The sequence below is a fragment of the Macrobrachium nipponense genome, chromosome 13, assembly GCF_015104395.2.
Source record: "Macrobrachium nipponense isolate FS-2020 chromosome 13, ASM1510439v2, whole genome shotgun sequence".
Classification (NCBI taxonomy): Eukaryota; Metazoa; Arthropoda; class Malacostraca; order Decapoda; family Palaemonidae; genus Macrobrachium; species Macrobrachium nipponense.
Genome location: NC_087206.1, coordinates 88394481 through 88410942, shown reverse-complemented (window position 1 = coordinate 88410942; position 16462 = coordinate 88394481). Strand labels below are relative to the sequence as shown.

Here is a 16462-nt window from a genome sequence, read left to right as displayed (position 1 = left end):
GCTTCATTTGTAGTTGTTTGAAATCAAAAAGCTGAAAATTAACAGCAGTAACGAAGCAACACTAATTAATTACTGAAGGATTATGAGGATAGAATTTATTATTGTTATTACTGGATACTGGAGAGGAACAAAGATCGATGAGTTAATGGCAGAATGCAGAAACCCTGAAAAATCAGTTATTAGGAAGATGGGGAAAAGTCTATATAAATCAAATGCAGCTGACGCAGTAGTAACCTTCAATACTATATGTCTGAAAGTGGGTCTACTACCTTAATTATTATTATTATTATTATTATTATTATTATTATTATTATTATTATTATTATTATTATTATTATTATTACAAAATCTAGTGCGTGCAGCCTCGCAGTAGATTTGACGGAAACCATTTATAAGATCAAGTCATTCTCCATCAAAAATATATTTACACACCAGTTTTTCAGGATAGATTATTTCACGAATTAAAACAATAATTCAGATGCATCCTGAAATTCTGTGCTCTCACGTAAATCCTTTTTTAAATGTTAAATATATTGCAACAACATCTAAATGATTGTACAGATTTTTCGGGAATAAAAAGGACAACAGAAAGAACTCAGTCAAGCAGACGTCATGACGTTTCCAAATTGCTATTTGACAAATAATAGCGATAACGAGGACCATTTACCTACTTTTACTAAAACATCTTTAAAACGCAACTGTCCTTTAATATTTCCTGTGGCAGAACAGTGCCATGTCACTCTTCACACTGCATTTTCTTTCACTATACTAATTATTCTCACCAGGGTCTACAAACTACGAGCGCTTTCTGTCCAACCTTTCAAACGGTCCCAATAAACATAACATCGCTCGCCATAAGGGCAAGTCAATTGAACACGCTCTCGGAACAAAAGGTCGTAATGTAAACATATTATGACCTCACGTGGACTGCTCATGTAACGGTGTAAACGTTCCTCAAGGGACGCAAAGCTTAGATCATCTAAGGAAAATCCCAAATACCAAAAAAGGATTTTGATTTGCAATTATCAGATACTGACTGATATGAATTAAAGGAGTTATGTTTTATTAGGTAATCGGTTGTGTTGTTACAAGGCTCAGATTCACTCTAAATTAGGCAAATTTCTGAACCGGAAAATAAAAACATTTAAAGTTACACCCAAAGCGTCATTTACATGTAAACAGACATTTTTTAAGGACTACTTGCGAGTACAGACTGACAATAAATAAATAAACATTTTACAATGTATATATATATATATATATATATATATATATATATATATATATATATATATGTGTGTGTGTGTGTGTGTGTGTATGATTATGCCCCGGCAAGGAATCGAACCTAAACCTCACAGATTAGATGCAAACATAAGTGACTTATCCATGACTTATCCATTCAGCACCAAGAAAGATATTGCCATATTATCATATATATATATCTATATCTATATATATATATATATATATTATTATAGATATATATATAGATATATATATATAGATATAGATATATATAGATATACACACATATAGTAATTATTAATAGCAACGCGCATATAGTGTGTATCACACAAAAGAAATTACAACATTAACTTATAATCCAGCTTTTTCACAAGGTCGTCATGACAATTCCTTCCAACGCTTATTATTTGATTTTACTGTCGCGTTTCTTTATGCACTGTAATTCGTCCTTTTCCAAGATATATAAAATCAAGTCATCCCAAAAATAGCAGTCAATGAAGACATTGCAAATTGGCTCTCTTATCGGCAACGAAAATCTCTGTCTCTCTCTCTTATCAGATGAGAAATTTGCATGTTCATCTCAAACTTTCTTCTGCTATTGTCTCTCTCTCTCTCTCTCTCTCTCTCTCTCTCTCTCTCTCTCTCTCTCTCTCGACTGAGACCAAACTCACCTCTGTAATTGTCCACGTTCTCTCTCTCTCTCTCTCTCGTCTCTCTCTCTTCTATCATCTCTGTCTCTCCACTCATGCTCTCTCTCATCTCTCTCTCTCTCTCCTGTAAGGCAAATTTATTGCGACGAACTCTTCAAGACAAAAAGAAAAAAATAACAAAGGAGATAGCTGCCCTAATGTCACTGGATACGGAGTCAAAATAATTCATTTATAAACTGTTAATTCCACAAACACAACATAGCCATAAAAACTCAAATGACAATAATTCTGAAGACAGGGTCCTCACACGATATGAATAATTAGCATGCTGTCTGATGATTACAACAGAGAAACATTGTTCGTATAAATAGCAATCATAATACATCACTCAATCAAAAAAGTAATAATAAAATGATATTCCTAGCAGATCATTACCCCAATAGAAGGTCGCTACCGCACTTTTCACTGAGAGCCATTATTTAACAAATTAAATCGATAGTAATCAAACTAATTAAACACCGTCAGAACAACTAGAGGTATTCATTTGCATTCTAGAAGCAAGTCAGCTGAAGATGGAACTGCATTCTAGTTAAATTCTAGAAGTGAATCAACTACCGAAGTGCTCGAATTCTAGTTGAATTCTAGAAGTGAATTAAGTTATTTGCGTGAACGTCGGATGAAATCGCGGCGAAATCACTACAAAGAGGACAGAGTCTTGGTTGTGCTACTTCATACCAGAGCCCCAGATGGATACACACACCGGTAGCTCTGTCTCTGAACTCTCCCTGAATTGAACTAAGCTTCTTCTTTTTTTTTTCATTTTTACAGAAGGTCGTTCTGTAAAAGACTGTAGTTTGTAGAATAACATCTACAGGCATAACCTTCTTGCGAAAGGATCTCTGTCAACTTACTTTAAAAATCTCCTTGCGTGAACTAAGAAGTAAGCTTTGACTCTAGACACCAATTCAACATCAAAGAGAGAGAGAGAGAGAGAGAGAGAGAGAGAGAGAGAGAGAGAGAGAGAGAGAGAGAGAGAGCTTGTGTATAAGTTTACAAAGAATAACTAATTACGTATGCTGACGAAATCATGAGACGAAATGTGATATCTAGCTCATAACCGTCCAACAATTTTGGATAGGTCTACGGTAATGCCAGTCAGAGAGTGGGGACCACCTTTAAATAATTATATTTCAATAAAAACAATTTTTATAGCATTCGACAACTAATCCTTCTACACTATTCTACTGACAACGTCTGAAATAACTGAATGAACAGGAAATGCACCACTAGAGGATAGACTAATATTTTTTTTTAAAGGTTAAAAATGCAATGACATCCGGGGCTTGTGTACTCACCTTTACATTCAGGATGTGTGGAATAATTCGGCGGTTGTGGAGTGTCATCACTACTCCTGTCTGTATTCCCAGCATCCCCGCCCTCGCTACCACCTGCGGAGGAGTTATTCAGAAGCACCACCTCGCTACTGCAAGAGGCCTCTGACACCTCCGAAGGGGAGGGGGGTGCATGACCTGACGCCGAGGCAAACGACTCGTCGGGGTCTTGCTTCGCTTGCACTTGGGGCAAAGGCTTCAGGTCATCGGGGCAGGTGGCAGCCTTCCCGGCCTCGTTGTTCGTGTCAGTCCTGGCAACCATATCACTTCTCTTCCCCGAGGAATCGGGCTCTTTCCGGACCTCGGAGGATTTGGAGGCACTCGGCGGGAGATTCGTCACTGAGGTCGGACACTGACCATCACTCGGGCGGGAGGGGGAGGGGGAGGAGGAGGCACTGTTCACTTCCCGCCCACTGGCACTTCCTCCTGACTTCGAAGTCGTCAGCGGCGCCTTGTTACTGACCGACGACGCCTGCTCCAGGCTCTCAAGGTCGACTCGGCTCTCGAATGTTTCCTCCGATTCCTCGAAGGATTCCACTTCGTATTCCTCGGTAATCACAAAGTTGTCACTGGATTTGAACGAGGGCCACTGGGATGCGGAGGAGAGGGCCGAGGTGAGGGGGAATGACTGCGGGCGTGTGGGAGGTGGGTGGTGGGTGGATGGAGGTGGGCGGTGAGGAGAGAAGGCAGCGTGGTGTGGATGACGGCCACTGCCCTGTGGTAGACTGCTGAGAGCGGACGAGGCAGAAGACGCTAGAGCCACATGTTTCAAAGTGGCGTCGGCCGCGGCGTTCAGGGCAGGCCAGATTGGGGCTGCATCGGGGCTGGAGGGGGTCTGCGGGGGAGCCCTGGGCGGGGGAGGGGGAGACCCCCCACACCTTCCTCTGTGAGGGTCAGCTAGGGCACGCGCCCAGACCACCTCGCTGTCCTCAGAAGAACTCTGACCTCTGGAGGTGGAGGAGGAAGGCGTTGCCGATGGGGGGTCCAACGGAGGAGGAACCCTCTCACCCCTCTCCCCCTCCTCCTCCTCCTCCTCCCTGCCCCTCCCTCTTATCTCTTTGCACTTTTTCTTTTCGAGTTCCTCGTTGGTGCCTCTCATCACCCGAAGGGCCTTTCTTCGCTCCATCTTTGTCATTCCCCTCCTCTTCCTCCTCCTCCTCCTCCTCCTCTTGCCCTTCACCTCCTCCGCCTCCGCCATTATCACCACCACGCCTAACATCATCTTTAGCATTATCGTCTTCATCATCGTCATCCTCATCATCGTCCTCACTATCATCCTGGAGCCACCTGGAAGTGAAAGCATTCGTCATTAATATTAGCCAGCATCATTATCATCATCCCCTAATAAATCTTCCCCAAAAAGTTAAGTCTATCTTAGTTTGACCAGACCACTGAGCTGATTAACACCTCTCTGGGTTACTTTTTTTCTTTTATAGCTGATAGGTAAGATGTGTGAAAGAAGAGTGAGGGCAGTTAGCGAGCTAACCATGCTAGAGAATAGTTTAGAAAGTTAAGTATTAGTAAGAGTAATGTAAAGTGAGGTGTATCCACAATTTTATTTGGGTGAGGTTACAATTTTTCTCACTATGGCCTTAATATTAACATATTACAATAATGATTTTACATTATATTATTAGCATGGTGAATTGTACAGATTAAATATTCTAAATTTTATTTCTTAGTAGTATAATTCCATTTAACAAAAGTTCCATTTTTTTTTTTTTTTTTTTTTTTTTTTGTTTTTTTTTTTTTTTTTTTTTTTTTTACAACGGAAACTTCCCTTAAAAATTCTTTAAGCAAGAAACCGAATAAACAAAAATGTCCCACACATCATCGCTTTCGTTACTTGGCATCACATTCCAAGGGTCGAAATAAAAAAAGGTTTTGGGCAAAGCGAAAGTGACGGAAAGAAATTGTGGAGTCCCATCAAGTTAATGCAAATTGTGATCCTTTGACTCAAGAGGAATATTTAGCTTCAGTCTCTACAGTACTGTGACATATTAGTCAGTATATGACCAATTAAGAAAATAAGCAAATCTAATTTAGTTTCAGTCTCCTAAGTTCTGTTCTGCGTCATATTGGTCAGTTTTTAAGAAGAGTAAGAATAAAAAGAAAATCAAATTTTGTTTCGGTCTCCTTAGCTCTGTGGAATTTTGGTCAGTCTACGTTAAAAAAAAAAAAAAAAAAAAAAAAAAAAAAAAAAAAAAAACAGTCTACTGTAGTTTCAGTCTCCTGAGTTCTGTGTCATATTGGTTAGTTTATGAGAAAAGCAAGAAAAACTAATCTAATTTAAGTCTCTTTCATTCCTGTGCCATACATCGCTTCGGGTCCGCTGAAGAGAAAGCCAATTGCACTGCCTTTCTTGGGCGGATTTGAAGAGGAATTTTTTTATTTGAAGAGGAAATGTCAAGATCGAAATAATGAACAGTAAATCCTCACTCTGTGTCTGCTCGTTTCTTTGTCAAACCTCGAATATTCAGCACACGAAAATATCTGGCCTTTATGGATATTTTAGAACAACAGTTGATTTTCACTTAGGCAAACCTCGAAACAAATATAAAGAACAGGAAAAGAAATTGACCTTTGTGATTTCTCTTTTAAAACACGAAGCGAAGATGAGAAAGGCGGCTCGACTATTAAGAATCAATTACAAAAACAAAATCTAATACATTAAAAAAAAAACATTAGTAAGAAAATAATAACCTGGAAACCAACTAAACAGCTCATAACTGAAAAAAAACTTGATAAGAAAACATAAACAATAAACCAACTGAACGAAAATGCATCGCTTAAAAGAAAAAATTCGCTAGCTACCACCAGAAAAAGTTGACCAGCACTTAATCACAGGCCCGACCTGGACATTAAAGCATTAAAAAGAAAAAAGAAAAAACTTCTGAGTTTAGAGAATTTGTAACAAGATGATAAGCGTTTGTAAATGCAATAATAGTCTGTTACAATACACAGTTGTCCATTACTCTTGCGGAACGCATTATCTCTCTTTGGTATGCAGAGGTTTCTCTCTCTCTCTCTCTCTCTCTCTCTCTCTCTCTCTCTCTCTCTCTCTCTCTCTCTGGAAAAAGAGGACAAAATAATCTTTACATGCTATAGTGTGTGTAACTCTATGCAAAAGACAAAATAATAATAGCTCGTTCCACACTATATACAATCTCTCTCTCTCTCTCTCTCAGGAAAAGAGAACAAAATAATCTTTACATGCTATAGTGTGCGTAAATCTCTCTCTCTCTCTGTCTCTCTGCAAAAGACAAAATAATACTAAGCTCGTTCCACAGTATACTATCTCTCTCTCTCTCTCTCTCTCTCTCTCTCTCTCTCTCTCTCTCTCTCTCAGGAAAAAAGGACAAAATAATCTTTACATTCTATAGTGTGCGTAACTCTCTCTCTCTGCAAAAGACAAAATAATACTAATAGCTCGTTCCACAGTATACTATCTCTCTCTCTCTCTCTCTCTCTCTCTCCTCTCTCTCTCTCTCTCAGGAAAAGAGGACAAAATAATCTTTACATGCTATAGTGTGCGTAACTCTCTCTCTCTCTCTGCAAAAGACAAAATAATACTAATAGCTCGTTCCACAGTATACTATCTCTCTCTCTCTCTCTCTCTCTCTCTCTCTCTCTCTCTCTCTCTCTCTGGAAAAAGAGAAAATAATATACATTATCCAATCTTTCGAATCAGCGCCACCTGCCGATCGACAGTCCGGATAAATTCTCCTGCATCTTTATTCTCTTGTCAATTTTAACATTCGCCGATGACTCCGCAATTATTTCACGAGAGAGAGAGAGAGAGAGAGAGAGAGAGAGAGAGAGAGAGAGAGAGAGAGAGAGATCCCTTACCACTCCCCAGAACAGAGGTGGTAGTGAATAAAATTAGTTTGGCATATGTCCATATGCCCTCACATTCTTCGTTTTGAAAGTTCTTCTTTCCAGGTAAGTAATGCAACTTCGGGAAATGAAAATGAAAAGATAACAATTTTTTTATGATAATATATTCGTATATAACTTTCTCCCTTTTCTTGGGTCACTAAAAGCGTGTCAGGATTCGTAATTTGGAATGGAATGGGATATAAAATTTAGGCCAAAGGCCAAGAGCTGTGGTCATTCAGCGCTGAAACGCTAATTGAGAGTAGATGTGTCTGAAAGGTATAACAGAAGGAAAATCTCGCAGCTGTACCATGAAACAATTGTTAAGAGAAGAGTTGATAGCACGATGGAGGAAAGAGAATATGAAAACAGGTACAGTAAACTAAATTAAATGGGTTGCAGCTATGGGCCGAAGGGACGCTGCAAAGAACCTTAAGTAATGCCTACAGTGCACCGCACTGACTCCATTGCCCACTTAAGCATTTCATGAATTTTCTTTAAATCGACGAACAGAATCGCGTGACAACGACCTGACGTCGCATTCATTCATTCCAGTTCAAAAATGTCTTTCATTTCACATTTAAGCTTTGGATTCAATACGAATTGTCGACCTACCCAAGTAATATTTCTTTTTTTTACTTTCCCATTTGTAACACTACCATCTTCATTGATGTTTGACGATTACGTCAGAAAAATTTTGTCATTAAATTACAGAAAACGGGAAATTTAACAAGACTATTTTGCAGTACTAAACAAATAGAAAAATAAAGTCGATAGTAGTATATGTGTAGTATATAATGCTATACACAGCAAGCTTTCGCCAACTTGATCAGTTGGCCTCTTCAACCTCATAAACAATGCAGCAATATTGCATATATGACAACATCTTTGAAAAATAATGGAAGTTATAGAATAGCTCGTTATTCTTTCAGGTAACTCCAGATTTGCTCTATAGTCTATTAGCAATTCTCTGGGCACAGCAGAGGCTGGCATATTGGTCGTTTGTCTCACTGCTTGATGGGTCTCCTAAACTGGTTCTGAATTTGGTGCTTCTTCGGTTGTTCCAGAAATCCCTCTTCTGCAGCTCAGTACTTCTGCGGGGCGTGATGATGAATCAGAAGCAGGTGGAGCAGTCGAAAGAGACTCTGGCCCGTATTTTTAAACTGACAACTTCGACGAAGAAGGTCTTCGCGGCTGAAATGGTACTATTGTGCCGCGAAGCAGGTCTTCGTGGTGAAAACGAAAGTGATCGGAAGGTGAAAATTACTTGAAACGAAGAGGAAGTCTTGACCACCTCTTCGCTAACCTCTTCGTATATTTCTTGTAAAACAAAAGAGAACCGTTTAACTAATGTAAGTATTGGAACATATAGGTATAGCACTTGCCAAATATTTTAGAAGTCTATTTTTCAGTACTTCAGTGCAAATGGTCTTATTTGCATTCTTGTAAGAAATTGTCTTTGAACTTAGAAGACCTCACGTTCCCAAGTTCCTGGCTGTCGGGTGTTTATGAAATTCACAGCAGTAACAGGATCGACTTTCGCGTCCTCTTGGATGATATTATAATCAGCACAACGTATTTTAATTCAGCAATACAACCGTTGCAAAATAAATGAAGATAAAAAAAAACACATTAACGAACGTCTCTAAACTATTTCCAACCAATCAGCTTCAAGGAATGGTCGTGACGTAATCAGTATAGGCGGGCTTAGCTGTAAAGGCAGCTGGTCTCTGCTGTAGTAATTGTATTAATGCACAAAACAATTGTGTAAGTGATAAAGTTTATATATATGTATATATATATATATTATATATATATATATATATATAGATATATATATATATATATACAATAAAGTTGTATAGAAGTATAACAGCCGTCTTCCGACCCGAATGAAACGTTTGTTTACCACCTCCGGCATACCAACCGTCCCGTACAGTTCCTCTTCATGAAAGTGCTTCCCTTATGTTTTTATGATGCCGCTCAACGAAGGGATTTCACGAGCAGGCTCTTCGTCGAACAGGGAAGGGGGTACTTTAAAAACACGACCCTCTAAATCTATTTCGGCAGCTAAATAAACTTCCCGAGTATGCGGCGTATTATTCTGAAAAGTACTCATTAAATTGATAAGAACCCCTTCTATAACCCTGCCAACTGATCAAGTTGGCGAAAACTTCCTGTATATAGTAATGTATATAAATACTACTGAGGACTACATTTTTTTCTCCATCTAAGATAACGAGGAAGTGATGATATCAAATAAAGTTAAACAGATACTTAGAAATAATTTCAGCAACGTCTTGCTAAGAATTCATAACTTTCCCAATTTAAAACTGAGATGTCGTGCAACTGCAACTGCAAAAGTTCAAGCGAAGATGCACTGCATGACTACGCTGATACATTTCTCCGCGTATCTTGAAATTTAAGTACATTTGTATTTATTTGCTTTTTTTAAATTTATCTGTCTTTCTAATAACTGGTCTCCTCTGTCTGTTAATTCCCTATACCTTCTGTTGCTTCCTTCTTTCGAATGCACACCACGACATTCTTCGTAAGATTGAAATTCAAGTCATTGGCTTCTGTGGGCATTTTTCAAATGCATAGGGTTTAACTTCTTAATAAATATTTAAAAAAACGCCAAGTAAATATCTATATGAGAGCATGTTGGGGAAATAAATAATTGAAAAATATTGCACGTGTGAATACAAGAAGGAGCCCCGTAGGGATGTAGTGCTGTCAGTGGACCCATAAGGTTCTTTGCAGCGTCCCTTCGGCCCCTAGCTGCAACCACTTTCGCTCCTTTTACTGTACCACCTTTCATATCATCTTTCTTCATCTTACTTTCCACCCTTTTTTAATATACTTGATTCATAGTGCAACTGTGAGGTTTTCCTCCTGTTACACCTTTCAGACCTTTTCCTGTCAATTTCCATTTCAGCGCTGAATGACCTCATAGGTTCCAGTGCTTGACATTGGCCTAAATTCTATATTCAACTCAACTCGATACAAGAGGGACTGAAGTGTGATAGAACATTGTCTTTGAAAAAAAACACACACACACATACACACATCCCGATATCTACCTGCTGAACTGGAACCTGTCAGAAATTTCCAGGGCGAATGATGATGAGATAAAGTGAATTATGGAATGAGAATTGCCGATATTTGAACGGAGAATAATTGCAAGGAGAGAGAGAGAGAGAGAGAAGAGAGAGAGAACAGGTAATATTTAACTTAGAGTATTTGAGAAAAGAAAGAGGGACAGATAACTTGAGAATAATTATGGAGAGAGAGAGAGAGAGAGAGAGAGAGAGAGAGAGAGAGAGAGATTGGCAAATTTAACCGAATATTTAACAACAAAAAAACATGAATATGAATTACAATGTGATACCCTATCATGAAACAAGACTTAAGTAACTATAAGCCTATATTTTCTTTGCATGGGAAATATTAAAAAACCGAAAAATTGAAATGAGAGATTTACAATCAGCCATAGGTATCGCACTTACATTGGAATTTGAATATAGAATTTAAGCCAAGGGCCAAGTGCTGGGGCATACGAAGTCATTCAGCTGTGATTGGAAAATTAAATTATCTCATACCCTTAACCTTTAGGTAAAATTACCCTAATTACCAAATGTCTCCTTAAATAAAGCAAAATAGATAAAAGAAAAACAAAAGAAAAGAAGTAGATTAGAAGAAAACACTCATGATAATAATAGAACTAGGTTAAATTACCCTAATTACCATATGTCTCTTTAAATAAAGCAAAATAGATAAAAAAACAAAAGAAAAGAAGTAGATTAGAAGAAAACACTCATGATAATAATAGAACTAGGTTAAATTACCCTAATTACCAAATGTCTCCTTAAATAAAACAAAATAGATAAAAAAAAAAAGAAGTAGATTAGAAGAAAACACTCATGATAATAATAGAACTACATTAAAAGAATAAATAATGACAAAAAAAAGAAAGAAAAAACGCAAGTTTGTTTGTCAACAAACATTACATTTTAAATGTTTCTCCTACACAGCTTTCCTTATATGCAACAGTACGTGCTTGCATTAAACACTTAGCATTTCGGACCCTTTGAGTCTATTATGATGAATTAAGACAAATAACTCCTGTTGAGCTCCAGACATGATAGAATCAAGATAAATAAAATTTTCAGGAGAGAGAGAGAGAGAGAGAGAGAGAGAGATTATGTTACCTTGAGCATGTCATGCACCCTAAAATATGTGTCCAAAGTGTTGACAGCAGTCTGCGTATACTCTTAAAGCTCGGCCTTAAAATTCTACGAAAAAGTAATAATAATAATAATAATAATAATAATAATAATAATAATAATAATAATAATAATAATAATAAGAAGTACAGAAGATGGATGCCGGGTACCAACTCAAGAAAAGAGGCAACAGAATCAACCATCTGATGTTCATGGACGACATCAAGCTGTATGGTAAGAGCATCAAGGAAATAGATACCCTAATCCAGACTGTAAGGATTGTATCTGGGGACATCAGGATGGAGTTTGGAATAGAAAAATGCGCCTTAGTCAACATACAAAAAGGCAAAGTAACGAGAACTGAAGGGATAAAGCTACCAGATGGGAGCAACATCAAACACATAGATGAGACAGGATACAAATACCTGGGAATAATGGAAGGAGGGGATATAAAACACCAAGAGATGAAGGACACGATCAGGAAAAGAATATATGCAGAGACTCAAGGCGATACTCAAGTCAAAACTCAACGCCGGAAATATGATAAAAGCCATAAACACATGGGCAGTGCCAGTAATCAGATACAGCGCAGGAATAGTGGAATGGACGAAGACAGAACACCGCAGCATAGATCAGAAAACCAGGAAACATATGACAATACACAAAGCACTACACCCAAGAGCAAATACGGACAGACTATACATAACACGAAAGGAAGGAGGGAGAGGACTACTAAGTATAGAGGACTGCGTCAACATCGAGAACAGAGCACTGGAGCAATATCTGAAAACCAGTGAAGACGAGTGGCTAAAGAGTGCATGGGGAAGAAGGACTAATAAAAGCAGACGAAGACCAGAAATATACAGAGACAGGAGAAAGACAGACAGAACAGAGGACTGGCACAACAAACCAATGCACGGACAATACATGAGACAGACTAAAGAACTAGCCAGCGATAACAATTGGCAATGGCTACAGAGGGGAGAGCTAAAGAAGGAAACTGAAGGAATGATAACAGCGGCACAAGATCAGGCCCTAAGAACCAGATATGTTCAAAGAACGATAGACGGAAATAACATCTCTTCCCGATTATGTGGAAGTGCAATACGAAAAATGAAACCATAAACCACATAGCAAGTGAATGCCCGGCACTTGCACAGAACCAGTACAAAAAGAGGCATGATTCAGTGGCAAAAGCCCTCCACTGGAGCCTGTGCAAGAAACATCAGCTACCTTGCAGTAATAAGTGGTACGAGCACCAACCTGAAGGAGTGATAGAAAACGATCAGGCAAAGATCCTCTGGGACTATGGTATCAGAACGGATAGGGTGATACGTGCAAACAGACCACGTGACGTTGATTGACAAAGTCAAGAAGAAAGTATCACTCATTGATGTCGCAATACCATGGGACACCAGAGTTGAAGAGAAAGAGAAGGAAAAAATGGATAAGTATCAAGATCTGAAAATAGAAATAAGAAGGATATGGGATATGCCAGTGGAAATCGTACCCATAATCATAGGAGCACTAGGCACGATCCCCAAGATCCCTGAAAAGGAATCTAGAAAACTAGAGGCTGAAGTAGCTCCAGGACTCATGCAGAAGAGTGTTATCCTAGAAACGGCATACATTAGTAAGAAAAAGTGATGGACTCCTAAGGAGGCAGGATGCAACCCGGAACCCCACACTATAAATACCACCCAGTCGAATTGGAGGACTGTGATAGAGCAAAAAAAAAAAATAATAATAATAATAATAATAATAATAGTGTTGTTTTGGTAAGCCTTGACATTATTCTATTTATTGAACTTTTGGTGAAATGATTATTTATTAATTTAGTGAGCATTGTTCAAAAAGTTAGCATTCGAAGTGATCTCAATCATATCGACCTCGGTGTGAAGGTCTCTGGACATAATTACGTACTTTATAATCTTTGTTATTATTTAATTATGTTTTTCTTCTTCTTAGTTATTATTATCATTATTATTTTTTTTTTGTCTATCACAGAATTGGAGGACTGTGATAGACACAATAATAATAATAATAATAATAATAATAATAATAATAATAATAATAATAATATAATAATAATAATAAGAAGAGAAGAAGAAGAAGAAGAAGAAGAAGAAGAAGAAGAAGAAGAAGAAGAAGAAGAAGAAGAAGAAGAAGAAGAAGAAGAAGAACAAAGATTGTAAAATTTGTAACAATGTCCACAGACCTTCACACAGAGTCGATATGATTGAAATCACTTCGAATGCCAACTTTTTGAACAATGCTCACTAAATTGATAAATCATCATTTCACGAAACGATCAATTAATGGAATATTCACAAGGCTTAACAAAAGAACGCTAAATAAAAGCACGATTCACGGAAGAAAAATCTATAATAAACTTACAAGAATCAAAATTACAAAGGCGAAGAGAAAGCAAATCAACATTCATTTCCTACGCAACACTGATAATCATAATTAACGCATTTTATAACTTGCACAAATCCAAAGACTCGCCGTCTACAACTCACAATACCAATTCTTTACGGTTATTGCAACATTGGAGAAACCAATCCACATTTATGTATGGATAATTGCACTGGAAAATAATTCTCTACAGAGAGCTTTGGGAATCTGTTCGATTCCCCTTTTCAAGGTCTATTTGAAAATAAATCTCTACAGAGAGCTTTCGGGAATCTGTTCGATTCTCCTTTTCAAGGTCTATTTAAAAATTAATATGTACAGAGAGCTTTTGGGAATATGCTCTATTCCTCTTTTCAAGGTCTATTTGAAAATAAATCTCTGCAGAGAGCTTTCAGGAATATGTCCGATTCCCCTTTTCAAGATCTTTTTGAAAATAAATTTCTGCAGAGAGCTTTCGGGAATCTGTTCGACCACTAATTTCACGAAATACTGCTGACCTCAGTGCTACCAGTTTGAGGCTTTCACATATAGATCTGTAAGTATTCTGTAAAAAGTGTCTAAAAAGACTTGAATCGCGCTATTCCAAGATCTTGAAAGAAGGATTCTCACATGTGCGTTTCAGCCTCATGTTTTATCTCATTAGTTAAAAAAAAAAAAAAAAATCAGAATATAGTGTATATGTTACGGCCATTTTGCAAAATTGGTCATTTTACAAAATTGACGGCCATTATGCAAACGGATCAAATTCGCAAAATGACCTAAATTTCTCAGCATTTTGCAAAACGACCAAGATTTTGGTCAGTTTACAAAATTATCGTTGGTCAGTTTACAAAATGTCCATACAGCAAGCAGCCAGATGAAAAAAAAAAAACGAGGGAATGATAAAATGTAGTGAACATAACTAATTCATTTTCAGAAAATAACTTTCAAATAAATCAAAACGTGTAAAGTTTTAGCAAGTAACTAGCTGAATGCACACAAAGTACTACGTTGGTCGTCTTCTCTTGGCTTTCAGCAGTGCCTTACTGACAACAGTGTCACCAGTCAGCTCCCATTACTATTGTGGAGAGAGAGAGATGAGGGGAGGGGGGGGGGGGGAATAATTCGTGAATGATCGACAATTATACAGTACAATTACCCGTAGTGGGAAACGAGTAAATGAACCACTAAATGAACCAATATTATAAGAGATTATTTGCAGAAGTGAATGACAAGCTTTTTTTTCATCTGGCTGCTTGCTGTATGAACATTTTGTAAACGGACCAACAATAATACTGTTTATTTTGTAAACTGACCAAAATCTTGGTCGTTTTGTAAAATGTTGAGAAATTTAGGTCATTTTACAAAATGACCACGAATTTGGTCCTTTTCCATAATGGCCGGCAATTTTTGTAAAATGACCAATTTTGCAAAATGGCCGTAACATATACATCCCATTCATACCTCCACTGTCTGATCGATCGGTTTCACGAATGGAGTTTGTTTAGTGTACTTTTGTTCATTATGCCTTAAAACGAACAGATTCCCGAAAGCTGAAGAGATTTATTTTCAAATATTTCATTCCTAAATATATAAGCTCCCATACATAACTGCGGATCTATTTCTCATTTTCAAGACTTACACTACTGTGACTATTCTTTAATTACTCCTTGATCCATAAATTCTGCGCGCTCACATTAAAAGGAGGAGAAGGAAAAAAAAAAAATTAAGTCTAAAACCACGTCCCTATCAAAATAAATGCCGGACGGGACAAGAAGGTTCTCTGTTCAACATGAGATAGAGAACAGGCACAACCACACTTGACGTCAAGTTGAATAATTTAGTGATTAAAAGCGTAGGATGGCTAGCATATTCGTACGTAAAAAAAGAAATTAGCCCTCATTCCTTGAAAACCCTGTTAAGTATGAGAGAGAGAGAGAGAGAGAGAGAGAGAGAGAGAGAGAGAGAGAGAGAGAGAGAGAGAGGACTCTAGCAAGGATGGCCAGCAAACTCCTAGGAAAAGCGTAGGATGGCTAGCATATTCGTACGTAAAAAATAATTAGCCATCATCCCTTGAAAACCCTCTTAAGTACAAGAGAGAGAGAGAGAGAGAGAGAGAGAGAGAGAGAGAGAGAGAGAGAGAGAGAGGGCGCCTCTCCGAGATGGCTATCAACCGTACAAATAAAAAAATTAACCATCACATCTTGGAAAAACCTTCGTAATTGAGAGAGAGAGAGAAAGAGAGAGAAGAGAGAGAGAGAGTAGAGGGCCTTTGAGATGGCATACCGACAAATAAAACATTAACCATCAACCCCCCCCCCCCCCACCTTGGACCTTCGTTTAATTGAGAGAGAGAGAGAGAGAGAGAGAGAGAGAGAGAGAGAGAGAGAGAGAGCGGTTGCAATAATACATCAACCCCCTTTCTCTCCTAAACGCACTTAAATATTTTTAATACATGAGGCAACTTCAATAGAATATTAGACGATAAACTAAATATTAATGTTTTATATATAGAAACACGTACTTCTTTTATATGTTGTTTATCACACTGAACTGACATAAAAATAAAAGTAGCAAAACGAAGTGCCAATACATTTCCTCATTCTCTCCTTTCTTAATGAGGCGACTGGTTCTATCCCACTGTAACTAAATTTATAAATATAAGCAATCGCGAACTATA

At 37.8% G+C, this 16462-nt stretch overlaps 1 protein-coding gene across 2 annotated transcripts in view; it reads right to left on the bottom strand.

Annotated features, from left to right (window-relative positions):
* Nucleotides 1-4548, bottom strand: part of LOC135225175 (PDZ domain-containing protein 2-like) — an 856731-nt gene extending 852183 nt beyond the window's left edge. For both annotated transcript variants that reach the window (XM_064264438.1, XM_064264439.1), the window contains exon 1: nt 3251-4548. In XM_064264438.1, the coding sequence (XP_064120508.1) occupies nt 3251-4547 (1297 nt within the window). In that variant the 5' untranslated portion in view covers nt 4548. The remainder of the gene's footprint in view (nt 1-3250) is intronic.
* Between the last annotated feature and the right edge of the window lie 11914 nt (nt 4549-16462).